This window comes from Lutjanus erythropterus, chromosome 4, assembly GCF_056507025.1.
Source record: "Lutjanus erythropterus isolate fLutEry1 chromosome 4, fLutEry1.hap2, whole genome shotgun sequence".
Taxonomy (NCBI): Eukaryota; Metazoa; Chordata; class Actinopteri; order Lutjaniformes; family Lutjanidae; genus Lutjanus; species Lutjanus erythropterus.
Window position 1 is genome coordinate 4,844,517 of NC_139320.1, and position 22,940 is coordinate 4,867,456.

Here is a 22,940-nt window from a genome sequence, read left to right on the forward strand (position 1 = left end):
CTCCGAGAGAGGGGCCAGAGTGAAGGCTTTGGAGCATCAGGCGTTTGGTAAAGAGAAACCATGGCGCCATGACTGGGTCAGTAATCAAAGAGAGGCAGAGAAAGGATGGGGTAAGTGTAGCGCTGGCTGAATGAAGGAACTGTCAGTCAAATACGCCTTGAATGATATATAATGACTAAGCTATCCCAGTCTGTCAGTATGCCAGCACCTATCTGCCAGAGTACTCCTCAAAAGAGGAAAGCGAGAAGAGAGGAAAGTGAGAAGAGAGACAGGTGGAGCGGTCGAGAGGGAGACCGGCAAGTGAAATGTCTGGCAGCCGAGGTCAAAGTAGAGAGAAGAAAAATAAAAGACTGACAAAATGAATCTTTAAGAAAATACAAATGAAAGAGATAAAGGTGGACAGCAGCAGACAAGACGGCTACCCTCCGTCCACCGCTCTCCACATCTATCAGATTGTTAGCCCCTTATCTATCCCTGGAGATCGGCCTGTCCGGCCCCTGGCCCAAGGCCCTGGGAGGTCGGGCTACATCAATACCTAGGCAGCCTTTGTTCTTGTTCTGACTCCCTGCTTCACTGCCCTGGCTAACAGGCCACTGGCTACTAGCCTTCAGCGCAGCAAAACACCACTCTCTCCACAGTCAATAAAGAGCGTGACACAGACAACTCTGTTCCTCCGCAGCAGAGGGAAGATTATTTTTCTGCTTATGTGGCTATGCAAGCATGTAATCAACAGGAAGGTTATTAAAGAAATGGACCAAATCAGACTTCATTCATCTTATTCTTTAACAAGGCACTTATTATTATGAGCTGGCTGGAAATCATGTTTCATCAATTATAATTTAAGCTTATCTTTGATGTCAGCCATCATTAGCAAAGAGCATGTGAGTCATGGTTCCTCCCATGACAGTTCTGGTTTTATTTTTCTGACATTTCTGGTCAGAGGATGGTCTTCCAATTACACACTCATTTCTTCCCCTTTTTTTGGGATTTTTAATATTGACACATTCAGAAAATACACACAGAGGTGCAGAACAGACATGAGATCATATAACATAGATGCAGACTTCATATACATGTTTGATTTGAATGTTAAATGTATTATTAGGGTTGTTACAGGTGCTGGAAATCCTTGAAAATGCTTGAATTTTAATGTTGTGTTTTCAAGGTTTGGAATGTGCTTGGATGTTGGATAAAAAGTTGAAACCACTTGAAATTATAACTGTATTCCTTTCACAATAAATCGCTGTCTGACTAAATACTTTACTTTTAGAGAAAGAACTACATTAAATTGTAGAGGGCCTAATTTAGTAAAGAAAACAGAAAATATTCACATTTAAAAAGCTGAAATCAGTCTCTTCTTTTACTTACAGAATTAGTCAGACCAGTTAATCAATCATCAGAGTAGTTGTAGATTAACTGAATAATCGATTAATATCCAATTGATTAATTGTTGCAGTTCTAATAGGATGCCAAGTCTACTTACAGACTTTGTTGTATTTTCCTTTAATTTGTCTCCCTTCTGTAAAATTCTGTCATGAAACATAATTTTGGTTGTTTGTAACACAATAACATCTAACTTTAACATTCTGAGCAGATGTATGTGTGTAAATATGTCATTGACCACAGCTGTAAGGTGCTGGAAAACCTTGAAAAAGCCTGAAAAGTGCTTGAATTTGACTTTGGAAAAGGTGGAGGAACCTTGTATCTCATATTTAAGACATGCTGATGGGTACACAAGGAATCATTGTTGTTACATTGTTTTCATCTTGTTACGTTGTTTACATCTTGTTATGCTGTTTTTGGCTTGTTGTGTCATTTACGACATCTTTCTAATCATTTTACATCCAGTTATGTCATTTTTCATCTTTTTTTGTTACGTTAAGTTGTTTACGTACATTCAGTTCTCGTCTTGTTACGTCATCTTTCAGCTTCTTACATCTTTTAAGTTTTTTTTGTCTTGTTACGTCTTTTTAATCTTGTTCCGTCCAGTAATGTCATTTTGCATCTTGTTACGTCTTCTTCATATTGTTAAGTTGTTTACGCTGTTTTTGTCTGGTTACATCATTTTCATCTTTATAGCGTTTTTTGTTTGATGTTGTCCTCTTGTCATGTCTTACATTTTCATATCAGTACGTTGTGCGTGATATGCACTGATAAATATACAAGGAATCATCTTTTTGTGTTCAGTCTTGATGTGAGGAAGGTCACGTGCAATAATGTAAAATAAAATGATTTAATAATTCCCGTCAGATGTCTTGAAACTTAAGTAACAAGTGTATTTTAAAAATATAAGTACAGATATTTGTATGCATGAGTAAGGAGTAAAAGTAAAAGGTTAAAATAAATACTCAAGTTAAGTATAGATACTTAAAAAAATCTTGGTAATAAAGTATTTGTATTTAGTTACTTCCCATTTCTTCAACTCAGTCATTTATACCGTGTGTACAGCCTTACATTCAGACTCCTTTCTTGAGTGCGGTGCAATAAGTTTGCACTTAAAAATTTTGCTGTCTGTGAAATTGCATTGACGCTCCGTCTCCTAAGAGCCAGTAATGAGCGTTGTAAAAGCAGAAGGCCGAGTGGACGGCTAGTCGGACACTAAGATGGGTAGATATGACTGTAACTGCTTTGGTCAGTCTGGCTCCTGACACACACACACACACACACACACACACACACACACACACACACACGGAGAGATGTTTGTTTGCTTGACCCATGGGGATGACCACTAGCTCCCCACACCGGAGCCTGGCTGTGACTGGCCACTGAAAGCTCCCCCCCTCCCACTGGAAACCTGATCCAGCCAGTCCACCAACTGCTTCAGAACATCAATAATTAATTAGGGAACAGCTATTGGCCCCAAGGGTCAGAGAGCAAGAAGAGAGGAGAGAGAAAGGGGGAGGCAGAGTGAGTGAAGGTAGTGGTAGGAAATAGGGGAGTCGTGATTTTGTTTAATAAGTAACACAACACAGGCTTTGTTCTTCTGCCTTCATTGAAAACAACATGAGAACCCGTCACTGCCTCTCTCTCTCTCTCTCTCTCTCTCTGACTCTGCCCAGCTCTGCACAGTGTCAGTGGGTCTTTAAGAGTCATTTCACTGAAATTACAAAAATATTTCACTCTCTAGTGTTATCTTACCATGCAGACAGTTTGGATTTTACTTGTGCAGGATTAAAAATATCTAACATTTCTCTGCCTTCACTCAGATACAATGGTTTTGTTTGTGGAGTTCATTGCACTGAAAAATTACATTAAACAACTGGCAAGAACACGCCTGTCCTTCCAAAGAACCAGTCCCTGTGAGACTGCTGTTGAACTTTAAATGTCACACTGATTTCAGTTTACCTCTGTTATTTTTATTTGGCTGGTGGTAGAAAAGACAAACTTAACAGTAGAAGAGCTGTACAATAAATTGAAATATTATGGACATTTTAATATTGCTAAATGCAACATCCAAATTGCACAAACTGCATTTGGGATTTTCTTTTTTTTTAATGTTTGACAATAGAGCATTTAGAAGTACAGCAGTGCTGCAGAAATGCTCTGGCCCACAAATCTTGTACTCCAGATTAAAGAAAACATGTTTGTTTGGCACAGACCCCAACAAATTACTAATTAGTTGTTTGTTCGATATAAATTCTGAAAAAAAATGTCAATTTGTTTTTCCCAAAGCCCAGTGTGACGTCCTCAAATATCTTGTTTTGCACACAGCCCAAAGATATTCAGTTTACTGTTAGAGAGGAGAAATTGAAACATTTGGTTACACTTAAAAAAAAAGAATCCATGAATTAACATTAAACATCTGTGTGGTGCATATTAGTCTGAAGCTGGAGGATGGGCAAGTGTGCGGACAGTTATTAGTTTTAAATAAACATTTCTAAAAATGTTTTTCTCTTAGCTGTAAACTTCATAATATACATTTTACTAAACATTTTTATCAATCATATGCTTATAATAGTTAGTACCATAAATAACATATAAACCATTTATTAACAGAGTATGATCCTTATTATAGCATTAATTAATTAGTTGTAACTAATATTAAGAGCATCTTTCTGAACTATTAACTAAAGTATGAATAAATGACATAGTTAATGTGCTTATTAAGCATTAACTAATGTTAATTAATAGATCCTTTTTGTAAAGTGTTACTGACTATTTGGACTTTTTTCATTTAAAAAGAATGACCTAAAACAATTAATCAGTTATCAAACTGGTTGACGATTCAGTTGATTAATAATCGACTAGTCGAGTAATCATTGCAGCTTTAATAATGATTGTGTATAGGTTTACATATAGGTTTTTTCCCAGTGAAAATTAAAATGATGACACAAAAATGATCATTCCCACTAATTTTCAATTATGTCGCACATAACATAACACATTGTGCATCCCTACTGTAGATGTAAATGTTTTGTTATGAGGATGAACTAACCCTTAAAAAAGTATTTAAAACAGTCAAACAACACATTCAGTACAACAGTTTCTTTGTATGATTTGGTTTGTTTTGGTCACAGTTTTAGAACTGCTGACTGGAGCGTTGTACTTGAGTTGTATGTAGCGTTAAAACAATAGTCATGTGATGAAAGGTCATCAACAGTTTTGAAATAAACCAATCATATAAGTAATTTATTAATACAAATGATCAAACACTCTCTTATTCCTATCCCACCATCTCCAGTGTGATGATTTGTAGCTTTTCTCTCTTTCACATAATTGTAAATATAACATATTTGGTGTTTGAACTGTTGGTCCAGCAAACTTTGGCTCTTAGAAATGATGTCTTCTTTGTCTTTTACCATCTTTATGTCATCAAGTCATAGCATATTTCATTTTTAATGTATAAACTTTTCATTAAAAAAGATAAAACATTTGAATCGATTAAAAATATTTCCAATTCCTCCTGATGTAATCAATGATTTGATAACTTTGAGTACAAAGTAAGGTCTTTTATGTCTTTCTGTCCCATTTCTTTGTCTTTTGTCTCTCTCTTAGATGTAGCTGTTCAATTTACACGTCACACTTCTCTTTAATTACATTGTCTACAAGTAAATAAAGAGCCTTTTAGTTTGTAAATACACAGCAGTGTTTTTTTTACACTCTGTCCAGTGCAGTTTGATTTTCTGTTGATGCAGTTTGTCTCTGTAGGTGGCGCTTTTTTCTCTGTCTCTTCAGTCATGCTGGCTGCTCACTCTAACTACCCTAATAATTCTTTTTTTTTCCTTTTGCAAACACAATTATACACACAGTGAGCACTACTGCAGAAGCAGGTGTAAGAACTGTGCAAGCCTCATACTTCATAAAGGAAACGTGTGTGTCGGGGTGAGGCGAGGGCGGGGGTTGATGGGACATTCGTTACAGAGGTGTCAAACACCAAACTCCCTCCATCAGGGATGTATGAACACCTGGCACGTGTGTGTGAGTGTGTGAGTGTGGGCAGATGAAGACAGGAGCGCCTCCTGTGCTCCAGATGTGGACTTGACAAGTTTATTAGCCATCGCTGTGTTAAACAAACCCCATCCCTGAGGTGGGAGACAGAAAAAGGACTGATTCTACACATTAGGCCTCATTCTCCACGCCTGCTTATTCAAGCCTGAGAGAGACCCATCTGTTTCTGGGTCTCTCTGTCACTCTCTCTCTTTATAACACACACACTCGCTGTCTCTCTCTCTCACACACACTTTACTCTACACTTGCTTTTTCACACGCACTGACACGCACACATATGCCCTTATGTGACAAGAAAAACATGCGATTTGTCACTTTGACTCACCTTCTTCTCATTTTAAAAACACTCTCATATGGACTCGACATTAAAACTAGATCTCCAATTTCAGATATACACGACATTTATTATGTCCAGTATGTCTTTTTCTTGCAACTTATACTCCCTAAATTTTAATACAAATATCTGTACATTGTACTCACTGCATTTTATTTTTTTATTTTTAATGCAAAAGGAAAACAATGACAAAAATGACATAATGATATATACCAAGACAAAAATTATGCAAAAGCCATAACAAGACAAAATCAATGTAGCGTAATGAAAACAATGTAAAACTATGTAACAAGACAAAAATAATGTAAAAGATGCAATCCAACAAATATGATATAACAAGACAAAAATAATATAAAAGACATAACAAGACAAAAACGATAATGAAGACACATCAAGATGAAAATGATGTAAGATATGTAACTAGAAGAAAAAAAAAAAGATAAAAAACGTGACAGGCATAATGAGGTGAAAGTTATGTAAAAGATGCAGCAAGATGAATATGATGTAACAAGACAAAAATGACATAAAAGATGTAATGGGACAAAAACATTGTAATAATTCATAACAAGATGAAAGTAATGTAAAAGATGTATCAAGACAAAAATTATGTAACAAGACATAATGATTTGAAAATGATGTAAAAAGTTGAAAACGATGATAAAGACAAAACAGTACAAAAAGTATGCAACAAGACAAAAGCAAAATAAAAGATGTATCAGGCGTAACAAGGTGAAGATAAAGTAAAAGATGTGACAAGACAAATATAACATAAAAGACAAAACAGACAGAGAAGGAGACTGCTGAAGGCAAAAGTTGAGGTTCGGAAACAGCTGGTAGAAATGTCCTTCAGTGGACGACTTTTGACTTTTATAATTTACTCTACACTTGCTTTTTCACACACACACACACACACACACACACACACACACGCTCATATGAGACAATAACAACGTGATTTGTCACTTTTACTCACCTGCTTCTAATCTTAAAAACAACTCTCACATGTGTCCTACACCAAACACTACATCTGCTCCAATTTCAGATACACACAACATGTATTGGTATTGGCTGTCAAAGACCACATCAGTCGAACCATAATGACTGTAACACACTTAAATAAACTAGTTGTCAGTTCTAATTTTCCTTCACAGGCTCATTTATGTAAATACTGAATGCCGATATGTGATTCATTGCCCTGCTCTGACGTCTCAGTCAGCTTTAACTTAGCTAAGCTGTGTCAGTGTCATTCAGGACTGGGTACCGAAAACTGTCATCGCAATTTAGTCGTGATATAAAAGCTTGTCATTGTCAAAAGTTTCAATGCTGGCAATTCATTCACCGGTATAAAATGTTGTCAGCTTCAAAATATCAAATGCATCATCATTGGATATAACATCTTGTAATGATTTGTGTTTTTGTTTGTTCTTTCAGCGATGCCCCCAGGAAGCCCAGGCCCAATCACGCGTCACGAGTCGTCAGACAGCCTGGCGTCGGACCACAGTGGCCAGGAGGACGAGGAGTGGCTCTCTCAGGTCAGACCCTCTACCTTAACCTACATTACAGTGACATTACGTTAGGCTATGACAAGCAGACAGGCGATTGACATTATCCTGATAATCAGTGAGATCAAACCCAGCGTTTGGTTGCTGTGGTCTCTGCTTACTTAGTTGCTTTGTTGGAAAACAAATGTGACTCCTGAAGAAAACTCTTGAAAGTTTGACTGTGACTGACTGTTTCCCCATGTTGTAATAGCCACCCAACTGGTAGTTCCACAGATTATTGTCTCACTAACCAATATTTCCAAAATTTCAATACCAACATGCAAAACAAGTCCACTACCAAATAGCTGGAAGCTGCAAGATGGAATTCTGACTTTTGTTTTGACATTGATTATTTATTATGGTCAAGCAAATAGTCAAACAGTGGTGTAACAATGGCTAAGCACAAAGGCACTTGTTCATGAAGCAAAACCAAACAATAAATGATGAATGAGTGCTGACAGTGAGCAGCCAGTGACCAGAGTGCTTCTAAAACCTTATGGTAACAGATCTGTGTCTCCCAGATGGGTATATCTAAAACGTTATACATTTACACAAGGACCAGTTTGCAAGATTTAGGGAATCTATTGGAAGAATTTGGCAGAAATGGAACACAGTATTTATAAGTGTGCTTTCATTAGTGTATAATCACCTGAAAATAAGAATTGTTGTGTTTTTGTTACGTTACCTGAGCCCTTTAAATCTATAGAGAGCGCAGGTTCTCCTTGACAAAGTCCAGCATGTTGCGTCGCCATGTTTCTGCAGAAGCCCAGAGCAGTGGCTCTAGATACAGCCAGGGGCGTTTCCAGACGTTTTTGCCTGGGATGGCCCAAGTGGGGCACTGACTGATACAGAGGTGGCATGAAGTACACACTTAGGCTCCCACACACACATTTATGCAGGCATGCTGCACATTTGCACATTATTGTATCTTTTCTCATATCTGCTTTAATTACTAACACACCTCTCATAGTTGTGTTCAGAGTTTTTCATTACAATATAAATAGTCCATCAACAGAGTGGCACCATAAAAAATAGCATAAAACCTTTCTTTAAGTCCTCAAAAAGAAATTGTACCTCAGTTCTACCTCTATCCTCACACCCTTAGACTCCTAAATTCATCCCCCACATGAAAAATACTTTTATTTTTATGATTTACTATTTAAGTAAATTCACCATGTAAAAAAATTAAAAGTAGGTTGCATACAAAAGAAAAACAATTAACATTAAAAAAATACTCAAACTTAAGTCCCACCTCTGCATAGGATTTATTGCAACCACTTATAATTGAGGATAACGGGGTGGCCAGTCAGATTTCAGGAGTGGCTTCTCCCCCTCCTCTAGAAACACCTCTGAAGTTTTGCAGCCATTGTAGGTTCTTTTATACACAGGTTCCTTGGAAGAGGAGGGTTAGCCAAGTTAGTTGCAATCTGAAGCATCAGCACTGGTTGCCACTAAATCCTACACATTGGCAGAGAGTTGATTGTCAAGTTCCCGGGGTGGTCTGAGCCCCCTAACCCAAAGTGTCAAGATCTGCCTGGAAATGAGACTGAGCAATTCGCTCTCTTTGTCCAGAATCACTAACTACATGTTTGATGCATTCTCTCGTCTGGAGTCTGACAGCTGGGTAGTAAGAGAACTCCCAGTTTTTGACAAGCTAAACAATTTACCCAAAACTTTAACTTTGACATTCCTTAAGTGGCTTCTTCCACATGTCCTGCCCCCATTTGGAGGGAAATGTTTGCTGTTTACTTTAAAATTAAAGCTGCACTATTTTTTTTTTTTTTTAACACAAAGAAAGATCAAATAAATCTGTGTCTTAGAAATAGGATAGTTTGCGCTGAAGAACCCACAGAGAATTCTCATCCATCTCTGCTGTTCTCTTTAGTTCCATGGAGCTTTTTTTTTTTAACCTCTTTTGCCTCTTTTTCATTGTTTTCATGTTCTGGTCATCAACTCATGTCTGCGGTGAGAAGCTTTCCTCAGTGAGAAAGTTCTGATATACCCTCTGCACATGACCTCTTGTGGAAGCAACATGTGTCTCAGATCTTAAGGGCATTCATACGATGATGATGACAGTGTCAACTCTGGCTTGTGATCCTCATTTGGCACAATTGAAAAAAAAAACAAAAAAACACTCAAATTCCAACTAGTTTGGGAGGACATTGGATCGTAGTTGGGGCATGCCATTTTCCCGTCCAAAGTCCAAAACATTTGTCCGATATATAATTGAGAATTAGTACTCCACCAGAGTGGATATCTGAACTGTCACTGCACGGATTCAATCTTCAGTTTATTCAAAATTCTAAATCTTGTCTGTATATTTGCACATAAAGTACTTGGATCTCCTTTGGTTTCATACACTCTTCTTGCTTGGTCAGATAGCATTACTTACTTTGCGGCTTTTTCCTAATCATAAATGCCATCCTAAATTGTGCTGAAATGTTCACAGTATTTGGTCAAGACATGTTAGAAAAATCCAGTCCACAGACCCTGGTCTTTTCAGCTTGGTTAACCCTCAATGCACTCATCTCTGGTGTCGGCAGGTAACCCACTACATTTTCACCATCAATAATTCCACTGCATGCATAATTGATTGGTTAAAATGCACCCCACTTAGCTTGCAGAAGCCCTGGTTCATATCTGCCATGATAGTTTGCCAGGAGCAAAACTATCCATTGCACTAACTCAGTAATTTGGTGACTTCCTGTCAGAACACTGGTAGTGATGCATTCGTCAGTGGTCGGAGATGTAACAGCACAGCCCTTCATGCCTTTGCATGTACCAAAAATGATTTGGAGTAGGGTTTAGCTCTTGTGGAACACTTCTGACTACCAATGATTTTGGGATAAAATGTTCTAACCAAAATTAAACAGAACTTTGTAGATCATTTATACAGGGCAGTTTGTTTTTGTCCAGTCCCTACAAAATTTATGGACATACCAAGCTCAAACACTTGGTGGATTGAGAAATGCTAAAGACATATGTGCTATGTTGCATTAGAGGTGAAGCACTGCCTTGTGGATTTCATTACATCATATCAATGGTCTTCATTAGATTATCAGCAGGCATTTTGGAGTTGTGTTGGGATTTAGGATTGAATGGCCGTTCCCTAATGAAATGTGAGGTTTGTGACCCTCCATATCAGTGCTTCAGCTCGCTGCAGCGTCAGGCCATTTGCTGCCTATCCGTGTTAGCTGCTCTTCAGCTGCCTGTCAGTGGACAACAAAACCTACTGTCCACCTCAGGTCTTCACATCTCATCAACCAATTTTGACATAATGGAAAGGGTGGGACGTAGACCATAGCAGTTGATGGATGGGCAAATAGTTCAGGATTCTAGTCTTTACTAAAATGTGTTCAAAGACACTGGTCATCATGACAGTCATTATTTTTCCCTAACTATAGATTATTGATTGTTCATTATCAACATGTAAAGGTTTAGATAGGCAATTACTTTCTTTTGTAAAATCGGGCAAATTCCTAGATTATTCTGTTGCACTTACATGTTTAAATGACAGAAAGACACAAAGTGACAAAAACAACATACAAGAAAATAAAAAATAATATTTTTTTGGCACCCATAGTCAAGTAAAACACATCAGTTGATTGACCAAGTTTTGTTTTGCATCGAGCCTGCACACTGTTGGCAGCATGCAACGCATCATCATCAATTATTATACTGCAATTCTTCTATTGACCCTTGCTGTCTGCCATACTCTTACTTTAACTAGCCAACTACCAGGTCAATTACAGTACCTCTGGTGCCACAGAAGAGAATTTCGTGCTAACCGCAAAGAGAATCTGCAAGTATGTGCCGACACATTGCCGTAGTAGATCAGCATTAAAAGAAACATGAAGAGCACAATGGATGTAATGTTAAAATTTACAGAAAGTGATCCTTCACAGGTAAGGGGGTACGGAGAGTTTTTAGTTCAGTCATATCTTATGCAGGTTTATGACCAGTTGAAAAGAATTTTGTCCATGTTTTTGTTTTTTGTTTTTTCAGTTTACTAGCCATTGAGAAATAGACCATGAAGTTAATTTGTGCAGAAACATCCTGTACACAGAGCCTGACAAATAATTACAGTTATGACTTAAGATAGGAAAACAAAAAAGGAGAACATGTTTTTCATGTCAGATATTACTTATTCAGATCCACAGGATGTCGAGACCTATTTGAAGACAAGTCCATTCTTGGACCGCATTAACAACAGATTGTGAACCTGTCACTATATTATATTGAAGCCCTAAGACATTTTGCAACAGTCTGAATACATAATGTCAACAACATCTGAAACCCCAAAACCTTCATAATCAGATTACCAGGCATAGACAAGGGGTTTGACCTTCACTTTTTGTGTGTACAACCAAGTGCAACATCATGAATGCAGTTTCTGTTGAATTACGGCGTCAACCAAGGAACAGAGTTCTTGGATAGAGATCGGGGAGGCAGTAGGATGCAACAAGGAGAAGGCTTTGAGGGAAACCTTCTCACCCCGCCACTGTGGGTGGCCTTTTCAGAATGGGTATGAACACTTTTGTCTGCAGACGTGGTCGGACGACACATCATACAACCTAATTTGTTGTAATGCTTGGATACTGTGTAGTTCTTTTTCAATAATGGTGCTAAAACAATGCTTTTAAAATGGCACCAGTGCCAAAATGGTGCCTGAACCAATACTTTAAAAAAAAAAAAAAAAAAAAAGCAACACAATATGATGATTGTCAACATTAAAGAAAAGTTTTTTCATTGAAACTGAATTTGATCCACATATTAATTGTAGTGTTACCGTTGTGGCAATGTTAACTTGGTACTAACTTAACTTGGTACATTTGGTGATGCATCTGGCATCAGGTTAACTATTTAAAATGACAGCTCAGGCTTGTGTTGCCAACATAAAGCATCGTATTCTGCTTTGTGATATGGTCCACTTGTATAGGAGCGGGTGCCAAGATGGGACCCAACCCTACTCTCTCTACCTTTAAAACTGTAGACAATGTTGACTAGTTGGATGTTTGTGAGGCACCAAACAAGTGATTTGAATATAAGTTGGCTCTTGATCTTGCTCAGTGGCCAGTCTAGACAGGGTATAGGCTGTAAGGACAAATCTGGCCAACATGCCATCGGCTCTGTCCGGCGAGCTGGGGGGGGTGGGTTTACACTATAACATCTGGACCTTCCATGCCGCTGCAAAGAGAGCACACTGGCAGCTGTTCAGCTCTACGACTGGGCGTGACATTGATGGTGTTAACTGGCAAAGCACACACACACACATAAAGTGACAATCCTCCCGCCTTCTGTGGCCTAATTTTCACAGCTGTGATAGACCACCTATATCTAAACGTGTACATGCATATACTGTGTGTGTGTAAGCCCAGTGTAAGCTCTCACTCTCATCTGAGATGTTGGCACCTGGCAGCCAGCGTGGAGCGAGACTACGAGCTGAGAGTCAGGCTGAGGTGAGACACAAATGCTCATGAAGTAAAGATAATGAAATGTGAACAGTGAGACACCAAGAGGCGTGTTAAGTGCTGCAGGGAGTTGAAAAGTCAGAATTAGTGTGGGAGAGCAGCGAAAAGTGGGAGTCCAAGGCAGAAGATTGGTTAGTCAGTAAATTCAAGGCTAAGAGGAGACGGAGAACAGAGGAGGCAGTAATAGTCCGATGTTTTAGTCACCCTCTCCATAGCCCTCTCCTATCCCACTTTCAGCCAGCATTAGTGCCACTCATCTCCGGCGCCCATGGATCGCCTGCTATGCCAGCAGCATCTTGTTCTCCCAGTAGGCCTCACCTCAGCCTCACCGCCATGCTGCTGCTAGTGTCAGACTTCTATTAACCCTACGGGAAGGCTTCCCATCGCCCCACCACCACTCCCAAGATGCACAAGACCTTGACGAGTTCTGACATCACCGTCAGACTTTTAGTGGTGCTGGAGTACAGCAAGCTTTTAGTTGGATGTCATGTAACTGAGTTCATCTGAGTCCTGCATGGGGCCTTTGAGTATTGGCACATAGATTGATGCCAAACCAACATGTCAAATCCACTGATGACAACTCATCAAAAGCACCAAACCAAAAGCTGACAGGACTCTGTCCTTTATTTACCTCACGAGGCAGCTGGATTTGAGAGATCATGTGAGAATCTGTTTTGCCAGGCTTCAAGTTATCTCTTTATGTCCACACCAAAAGTGGTGCAGCCAATCAGCGTTCTTGGAGGGACTAATGGCAACGATAGGTGTGATTTTAGGTACTAAGACAGCAAAATTTGTCCACTGAAGTAACTCATCCTGAACAAACAATGACAGCTCCTGAAGAGCTTAGTGTAGATAGCATCACTGCCTAAACAAAATGAAACTGTCACTATTTCCCAACAATAACCACACGTTTAAAAAAAAAGTTTTCTGGTAGCGTTTAAATAGACACGAAAGGGTACCTTGTGCATCAGTATGAGATATTGATGGGGGCATGGAAAATATGTCAAGCACAAATATTCTGTCCAGTCAGCGGAGCAATTATGCTTTCTTTGCCAAATGATGATAGGTGTTGTTACAAAGAAAACAATCTAAGAAATAGGAGTCCTTTCAATCTGTCTCCATTGAAGTGGATGAACCAGACATACGACTACCTTTTTGCAATATATTTCAGAAATCTGTCACTTCTGCCCGGTGTTTCGTGGTAGGACCATTTTTTTTCATCCCTAAAAACTTTATTTCCACCATCACTAAGACTCTTCTCTGATTCACTTTCATCTACAGACACAATCGGCACACATGTCATTTACTCAGTGACATCATTAACTAACCTGTGATCAAGTGTTTGTCACAGACACACATACTTACTGACTGCTTTTACTGTGTTTGTTTTCGCCCAAAGTGGGATGTGGTCGTGGGACGTGGGTAATGGCTTAGTCGGTTCAGTAATATGACAATATACTGTGTGGCTCACTTCACATTTGTAGATAATAATGACTGTTTTTTTTTAAAAACAATCTAATTTTGTTGTCTGTTGAACATGTATGTTTTTTACTGGCCTATAACGAACCCCATTTCCCACGGGTCAGAGACCTTAGCAGGCTGAATACCATGGTTAAACAAATAAAGCAAGTCCATACACAAATCAAGGGGCCACGGTTGGTTCAGATATGTGTGTAATAATAGAAAGATTTTAGAAAACTAACAAATGGAAAAACTTTGGAAGAAACAAAAGTTATGAGAATGTACTCAAATTATCCTAAGTGAACATTGTCATTGTGAGCATGTTAGCATGCTGGCATTAGCATTTAGCAAAAATCTTGGCCCTATTTGGAAGACTATAAATGTCTCTATGTCCTCATTTGACTTAACCTTTATATTGTCAGGTGGAGATTGTGACCCATACAGGTCCCCACCGGCGCCTGTGGATGGGCCCCCAGTTTCAGTTTAAGACCATCCACCCTTCAGGCCAGACCACAGTCATCTCCTCCTCGTCCTCCGTCCTTCAGTCCCAAGGCCCCACAGATGTCCAGCAGCCCCTTTTGGACTTTGACACGGACGACCTGGACCTGCACAGCCTCAGGTGATTTGAAACTATCAAAACTAAGATACCAAATGGTAGAAAACTGGAGGTTAGAGCTGCATTAGGTTAGATTTTATAGTAGAGATACACACTATGTTTTCAGTCTAAATCACAAAGAAGGCTTGCAATGATACACATGGACAAACTGATTGTTGTCCCTACTGTTGTCTTTCTAGTGTGGCCAACTTCACACTAAAATCACTAAAACAACAACTTAAATCTCCCCCTGTGGGCTCCAGATCCAGTCAAACAGGCATCCGTGGCTCTCAGATGTCACTGTAAGTGTGTTCTTTATGTGTGCGTGCAGTAATGTACACATGTTGTTCGTGTGCAGGATCCAGCCAGTCCGTTCAGAGCCAGTCAGCATGCCTGGCTCATCGCGGCTGGTGCCAGATCGTAGAGGCCAGACCAACATCATGGACGCAGGATCAGGTAGGAAACTTTACTGTGCTTGAATCCCTCCTCTTCTGCTCTGTGCTACACCATCGGTTCTTCCATTTCCATCGTTCTTCTACCTGTTGTGTACCTACCTCTCTTCACTCCATCTGTTGTGCTGTATTTTATTCCAGTATGTCCCATCAGTCTCATTACATGAAACTGTAAGACTCTCAGAATGATGCTGATAGTTTTAAGATTATTAATCAGCTAAGGACTAAGTATGGAGACTGCCATCACTGTCCGAGCACATGATCCACAGGCACTTGACTCATTCTAATGTGTCGAGGTGCTTGTGATTCATCATGGAGTTTGTAGACTCACCGATGAAGAGGTACAAATGAGAAACACATCTTTTGTACATGGCCTGTTTCGTTGAAGGTTTTTTAAAATAAGAACTAATGTCACATCATTACAAAACATCCTCATATAAGATCTTTTTTTTCACTTTTTTATTCAAGATGCTTGACAGTACATTCACAGAGTCTCTACAGATAAATATAAAGAAAAACTAAACTCTATAAAAATCTATAAATACAATTTAAATACTCATTTCCATTACAAGCAGAGGTGGGGGACTTGAGTCTACTAGAGTCTGCTTGGAGGAAGTGCTCCACACATGCACGGTAGATTGACGTCTTTAGTGACGACTCCACGCGGTCACAATAAATGGGACTTACACTTGGGACTTGCTTGAGACTTGAAGGTGAAGACTTGGGACTTAGATGTGTGTGACTTATTCCCACCTCTGACTGCAAGTGCTCTGGTGACAACGTGCAATCGTGAAATGAAAATGATTTTATCCGTAAAGGGATTTTGCAGTTGCCAAACACCAGCATGATCCCCTCCAAGTGGATTATAAGTAGTCTGTCATTCACACTGGCTGTTCAGTAGCAGTTCTGCTTTGTCTCAACATTATGAGGTGTGAATGTTGTGCTGCATCTCTGCTGTTTTCCGTCCTATTGTGTGTGCACTGTGGTCCTTTTCTGTAATGAAAAATACTGTGATGGTTTGAATAGGCCTGTGCAGGACAGGATTGATCCGGTTTCAAGTGATTCTGATGTCTCTCTACATGTCTCCTTTAATCTGGTTACAATGTTAGGCTAATCCAATCACACACATGAGAGGATTTCTCCTTTAAAATATGTCTTTTACTCTCGATGTGTAATGCTGTTACATGGGTCTTGTGAATGTGTGTGTGTGGATTATGCCTGGTATTTGCTGCCAGTGCGGGTGAGCGAATCATCACTTATTGCGTGACATTATATCCTGTTGCCTTTTCGTTTGATAAAAGAGATAGAGCAGCGACTGTGGCGTCTGTGGCATTATCTGCCGCGTCTTGTGACAGAAACTTTAACTCATCTGATCTGTCTGCCCCCGTGCTGACAGATAGCCGGCCCGGCTTTTTCACTCAGGTGTCGGGAAATATGTGCAGCTCGTGTCACAAAAAGGTGTGTCACAAATAGTTTTGCTCATTTATCTGATAGCGTCTTTGTCTTCTCCACCGTTCTCTGCTTTTCAACACGCACTAACAACAGTAAGTGGATAAACAGAGACGTGGTTAGACCCTTATTTGTTTTCCAGACTTTTTTTTTTCCAGCTGAACATGGAGCAGCTTCTATCATCCATCCACAGTATGAAGGCTGTTACACTGCTTTATTAATTACATTTTTGCAGTTTAAAACTTTTGGTCCATATTTTGTTCAAATACAGTTTGCATTTGTCCTTTTTTCCATGTGGCTTTTTACTTAATTTTGTTTTCTACATTTAATTCTGTGTTTGTTTGACACTTGATCAGACTCCATATGGACTTTGTAAAGTTTAATTCTAGTAGAGCCTGACCCATACTGGATTACTTGGGGTTGATACAAATCTTAGGAAGTAAAAATAACCTTATAACCAATAACCAAATAAACCTTCTGATACCAATTGATCAACTGATATTATTTATTTTTATTTACATATAAAATCTAAAATGACATCAGGGCACTGAAACAGGAAACTTTCAGTGGTATTTTTAAAATGTTTTTATGTAGCTATTTAAAAATAAATAAATAAAATACATAAATAAAATAAAACCATTTTAAATTAGTGAAATAGTGTGATAAGAACAAAACATAGGAACATAGGAAATCAATAAAACAGACATTATGACAGGTATACAGAATAATAAATAAATAAAAAGCAATCTGCATTTTGCTCTGTCAAACAATATTGAACAACATATACACTGATATCAATATAGATATAGATAGAGCTGTGTCAATATTAGACCAATGATATCAGCTGGACAATATACCTGTCTGGGCTTAAATTGTAATCAATAAATAAATAGATAAAACTGTATGATACAAAGATTGTTCATTTAAATGTACTTTTATGATTAATTAATAAAAGTGTAAGATTTCTACATTTGCCAGTAAATAATTAGTATCTAAATGTTGAGTCAGCGATTACATTTTAAAATGTAATTGAAAGATAATTTTCATCTGTAAATGTTAAAGCTGGAGGCAAATAAACTGAGATAGGGCTGCAACTAACCATTATTTTTATATATATTATATATAATATTAATTGGTCTCTTATTTTCTCAATTAATTGATAAATAGTTGTTTGTTTTAAAATGTCAGAAAATGGTAAAAAAATGTCAGTCAGGGTTTCCCGAAGCCCAAGATGACGTCCTCAAATGTCTTGTTTTACTCACAACCCAATGACATTCAGTTAATTTTCATTGAGAGCCATAAAAACCAGGAAATATTCATATGTAACAAGCTGAAATCAGAGAATTTTGACTTTTATTTCTTAAAAAAATATATCAAAACAGTTGACATTTAGTTTAATAATGGATGAATGGTTGCAGCTCCAAACTGAGAGATGAGATGCAACAGGCAGACACATACAGTAAGTTATACTATATGTAATAGTTTCATAATTTGCCACTTCTTGCACTTTTTACTCCTAATGTATCACTGTATCACACTCAACAAAAAAGTGAACAGTAAAAAATTGTGGACACCTTGTAGTATGTTAACTGTCCTTTTAAAACCCTGCAGTGTCTCTGTGGCTCAGCAGATATTTTCACACACACGTCCACTCTGTCTCATATGTGCTTCATGAAGAAAATATCCTTTATTTGTATTTATTTTTAGCAAATGTAGTAAATGATGTGTCTCTTGCCAGCTTGATTTGAAAACATATATGCACCTTGTTGTGGGCTTGTTGGTGAATAATACAGAAGTAGAACAGCTGTCTTGACCTGTTTGCTTCCACCTCCACCTGTTTAACCACAGCACCCCCTGTGTCTCACCCTCTGACCTTCACCCTCTTTCTTTTCCATCTCCATCTGTATCCTACTGTCTCCACTGAGTGTCCTCTGTGTCTTCTACCGTCTTCACTAACTGGTTCAGAGCTTAGAGAGAGACAGGAGGACAGAGCCAGGCCGAGGGATGGAGGTGATGCTTATCTGTGTGTGTGTGTGTGTGTGTGTGTGTGTGTGTGTGTGTGTGTGTGTGTGTGTGCCTGCGCCTGCGCCTGCGTAGGAAGGGTTCAGTGTTGTGTCCTGCCACTGCCATGGCGCCGCCTCTTATCACACACACATCACTTTTGTCTCACCCTCTGAAGAACACGCTTGTGTGTGGCAGAACGTAGCAATATGAGTTTGGAGGCCGAAAGCAACATTCTTGGATTGAAGGCTCAGACGAATAATTTATCTTTAAATTTGTATTTTCATGCAGTTGTTAAAGAGAATACAGGGAAAGCTGATAACTGACACCGTTGCTGAATTGAGGTTGACACATTGCTGAGCATGTCACAGCCCTTGAGATTGAACTGATACTAGATTTTGAACATTGATAGCAGCAACCTTTTTGGGCTCAAAGCCACCATAGACACTGTTTTAGTGCCAGTAATTAGTACCTTCACATTTCAACTTTGTCAGCTTTTGTCTGTGAAAGCTGCTCATTACATAACACTGTGTCCTAACTGAATGTTAGTGTCTGACTATCGCATAACATCGGACGCTTTCTGTCCACGCTGAATCCATTAAATATGCACCTCTGTCATGCAATCACGCCACATACCTGTCAGCTGTGCTCTCCTGGTCACACTGAAGACGTAACCAGTCAGGTCAAAGATAAAGGGTGACACTTGCTATCTTCCTATATTTAACACACTTAATATTGTCATATTTAGATGTTTCTTTATTGGAAGAACAATATTACCAGCAGCAAGGAGGTTGTTATTATCAGTGGTCAGTTACCTTGATGAGCCGGCTCCTAGAAAACTCCCTCCAGTGAACTGCCACCCTACAAAGGCTTTTGTAGTTAAATGAGGAGGTTTCATAACAGTAAGTCCTCATGTTTTGGTGCTTTGAGCGCCACAAGCCGAGTGCCATTCAGTTCCATTATACTGGGGAGACCGCAGACATCTCTACAGCCGATATCTCAAAAAACCTGCAACTCACACCGAAAAAAATCTACCTTGATAAATAGCACTACAGGCCACAGGGAAATATGTATTTTGGGGTATTTTGTAAAGAAATTGCACCATATCCGTTGCAGCTGCAACGATTGGTTGATTGAAAGAAAATTGTCAACTATTTTGCCAATCAGTTAATAGTTTCTGCCAATTTTTAAACAAAAATGTCAAACTTTTGTTGGTTTGAGCTTCTTAAATGTGAGGATTTGCTGCTTTTTATCATTTGACAGTAAATAAAGAGTTTTTGGGTTTTGGGGTATTGGTTGATGATGATAATGATGATGATGAGCATTTCTGACATTTTATAGATTAAATATTTAATTGATCCATTGTGAAAATCATCTGCAGATTAAGGGGAAATGAAAATAAGAGTTAGTAACTAATATCCATAATTAATGTAAATATGAAAATCTAGTTTTTAGTAATTATCACAGTTTTTGTCTGCACATACTATATCACACCTTGTCCCTCACACCATATATCAGTCTGATGGTACGTTTTATTTTTCCTCAACAGAAAAGCTCAGGTGAAATGCACATTTTCACATGTGAAATATTAAAGTCCATATACTGTACGTACTGTTTGAAAGTCCACTTTACACACTTGACACATTCTGTGTGTGAGATGTCCAAAATGCGTCTGTTTTGAGACTTGAAAGCCTGCGTCCGGCTCGTGATTTGCAGCCGTTTCTGTTTGAATCAAAGTGTTTCCTTCAGAGTCCTCGGGCCCAGAGAGGCCATAAAGCCACAGTGACTCACTTATAGTCAGTCAGTCTCCCCAGTGTCTGCTCCCATCTTATCTCAGCCCATACACTCTGCTTATCTCTGCCTTCCCTGAGGTGATGGGACGCCATCTGCATGGGACACACACACACACACACACACACACACACTCAGGCAGACACACTGTATGTTGTACAGTGCTTCCAGTCATGGCTTCTTGACTCAGCATATCTGTCTGCATGGAGGGGACAGAGGAGCCCAACACCAACACCACTGTCTCACTTTCCACCAGCCGCAGTACACAGGATCAATGTGGAGCTGTTATCAATACCTCCGATCTGCACCCCAAGCCTTGCTGTGGGGGGTGTGTGTGTGTCTGTGTGTGTGCGTGGAGGCAGTTTCAATCCCAGCTAGACTACACAGTGGCATTTTGTGGCCCAGGAGGTCATATCAAGAAAGAAAGAAAAGGAGACAGACCTGAAAGAGAGATAACACCGCAAGACTGAAAGAAAGAGTATTTAATCTTACCTGCCTGTGCGAGTGTGTGTGTGTGTGTGTGTGCTCACTGATAAACCTCCCAGTCCCGCTCCACACTACTGTAGTTGTGTTTTGACTCTGCAAAGAAAGCCACCCTGCACCAAAACAGGAAATAACAATAAACCCCCCGCCTCCGTCTGTAGCGTCAGCCATTTTGTTGTTTTTGTTGTTGTCATCTTCAATGCGAGTGTGTGTGTGTGTGTGTGTGTGTACGTACGTCCCTGTCTTTGTCGCCACGTCTCTGCCTCACTGTTTGTCTCCATCTGTGTTTGTGTGCGATTTATCTGTGGCAGTGGATCAGTGATAGTGTGTTAGCTGGCGGCAGAGCAGAGCAGGCAGGACGAGATGGAGCTGGCTTATCACAACATGCTGAAGACACTTTAGAGAGCTGCTGGACTTTGGCACTGGCCTGTGTGTGTGTGTGTTTGTGTGTGTGTGCTGGGGTGAGGCCAATATACATGTCAGACCGATGTAACATCCTGAAATATTTTCATTCTCAGGACAATTTTAAGGAATTATTTTTCAGCTGTGATGTTTTAATGTAAAACAGCTTCATCCATCTCCAGCTGGCCTGCGAGTGTACAGACACATACTGTATGTATGTGTGTGTGTGTGTGTGTGTGTGTGTGTGTGTGTGTACTGTATGTTTGCCCTTGTAATTTCAGTCTAGAGTGTGTCAGTCCATTAGCAGCATCCTGTAAAACACTGAGTTAATCAGTGTGGGATCAGCAGCTATCAGCCATTAGCCACATCCACTCCACATTATCACAGCACAGTTACCTTCACTGACTCTGTGTGTGTTGGCATTGTCAGTTTCACATAAGAATCAAGTGTCTTAGTGAGGTGTTGGTCCACCACAATCCTCCAAAATCCCCTTTGTTCTCCTGTTTCATGCACCTATGCTGGCTTGGCTTGACTCGGTTTGACTCGGCATCTCCATTACAACAGGGCTACTCGCTTGAAGTCTTTTACCTGAAGATGAGCAGCTTAGCTTGAGTTGAGCAGCTGTAAAACGGCAAATAAACATTAAATTTCCTGTATATTCTAAGAGTCCCATGTTATTGTGTTACTCAGACGCTTTTATTAAGAGCAAAACTAGGAAATTCCCAGTTTTTATCAGCATTAACATCGTGAACATGACTATAAAATACAGCACATACCAGAACATAGTAGCTTCTAAAAAACCGAGCTGAACACACAGACAACTTTTAGAAACTCACTTGTTTGAGGGGGAGAAATGGGGGTGGTCACGGGTTGGCTGTGGTCAGCTAGACGTCACCACAGCTCACTTGGAGGCGGGTGGAACTCTCTTTTGGCCTCATCTCCGGCACGACTTGGCACAGCTGATAAAAGCGGTAATGGCAATGCAAATCAGTGCAAAAGTGCCAGTGGAAAAGGCCCATTACTGCTCATATTTACATTAACATGTGTCTTTGGTAATCTGATCAAAAGTATATAATTTTTCTTTGCAAAGACCATATGCTTTAACCAGCAGGAGACAACAGTTCAGTGTCTGTGCTTGGTCTGCCATAAATTAAAAGAAGAAGAAGTTTGCAAAGATGCTAACTGGTGCTAACTCTTGTTCTATTGGCTCGTTGAAAAATAGAAATCAAACAGTGTGTGTTGTGTATTTTAACTATTTATTGACTAATCACAAAATAATAAATTGATTAATCTACAATGAAATACAGTTTGGTTTCCCCAGTTCACATTTCTTCACAACCAGGACTTGAAAAGTTTAAATATTTAGTGTTTTTGCAGGTTTTTTGCCTATTTCATCCATATCGATCACACTGCAGCTGACCAATGCCCACAGTGGTGTGATATATTTCTCCTTAATTCCTGACAAGCATTTCCAAGAATAAACTGAGACATGATCGCAGCAGATCACCT

General features: G+C 39.3%; 1 protein-coding gene across 1 annotated transcript in view; it reads left to right on the forward strand.

The window, feature by feature from the left end:
- bcas3 (BCAS3 microtubule associated cell migration factor) overlaps positions 1-22,940 on the forward strand; it is a 486,530-nt gene that overhangs the window by 164,322 nt on the left and 299,268 nt on the right. Inside the window, exons 20-22 of the mRNA XM_084716803.1 lie at positions 7,217-7,317; positions 14,681-14,877; positions 15,212-15,309. Coding sequence (XP_084572929.1) covers positions 7,217-7,317; positions 14,681-14,877; positions 15,212-15,309 — 396 coding nt within the window. The remainder of the gene's footprint in view (positions 1-7,216; positions 7,318-14,680; positions 14,878-15,211; positions 15,310-22,940) is intronic.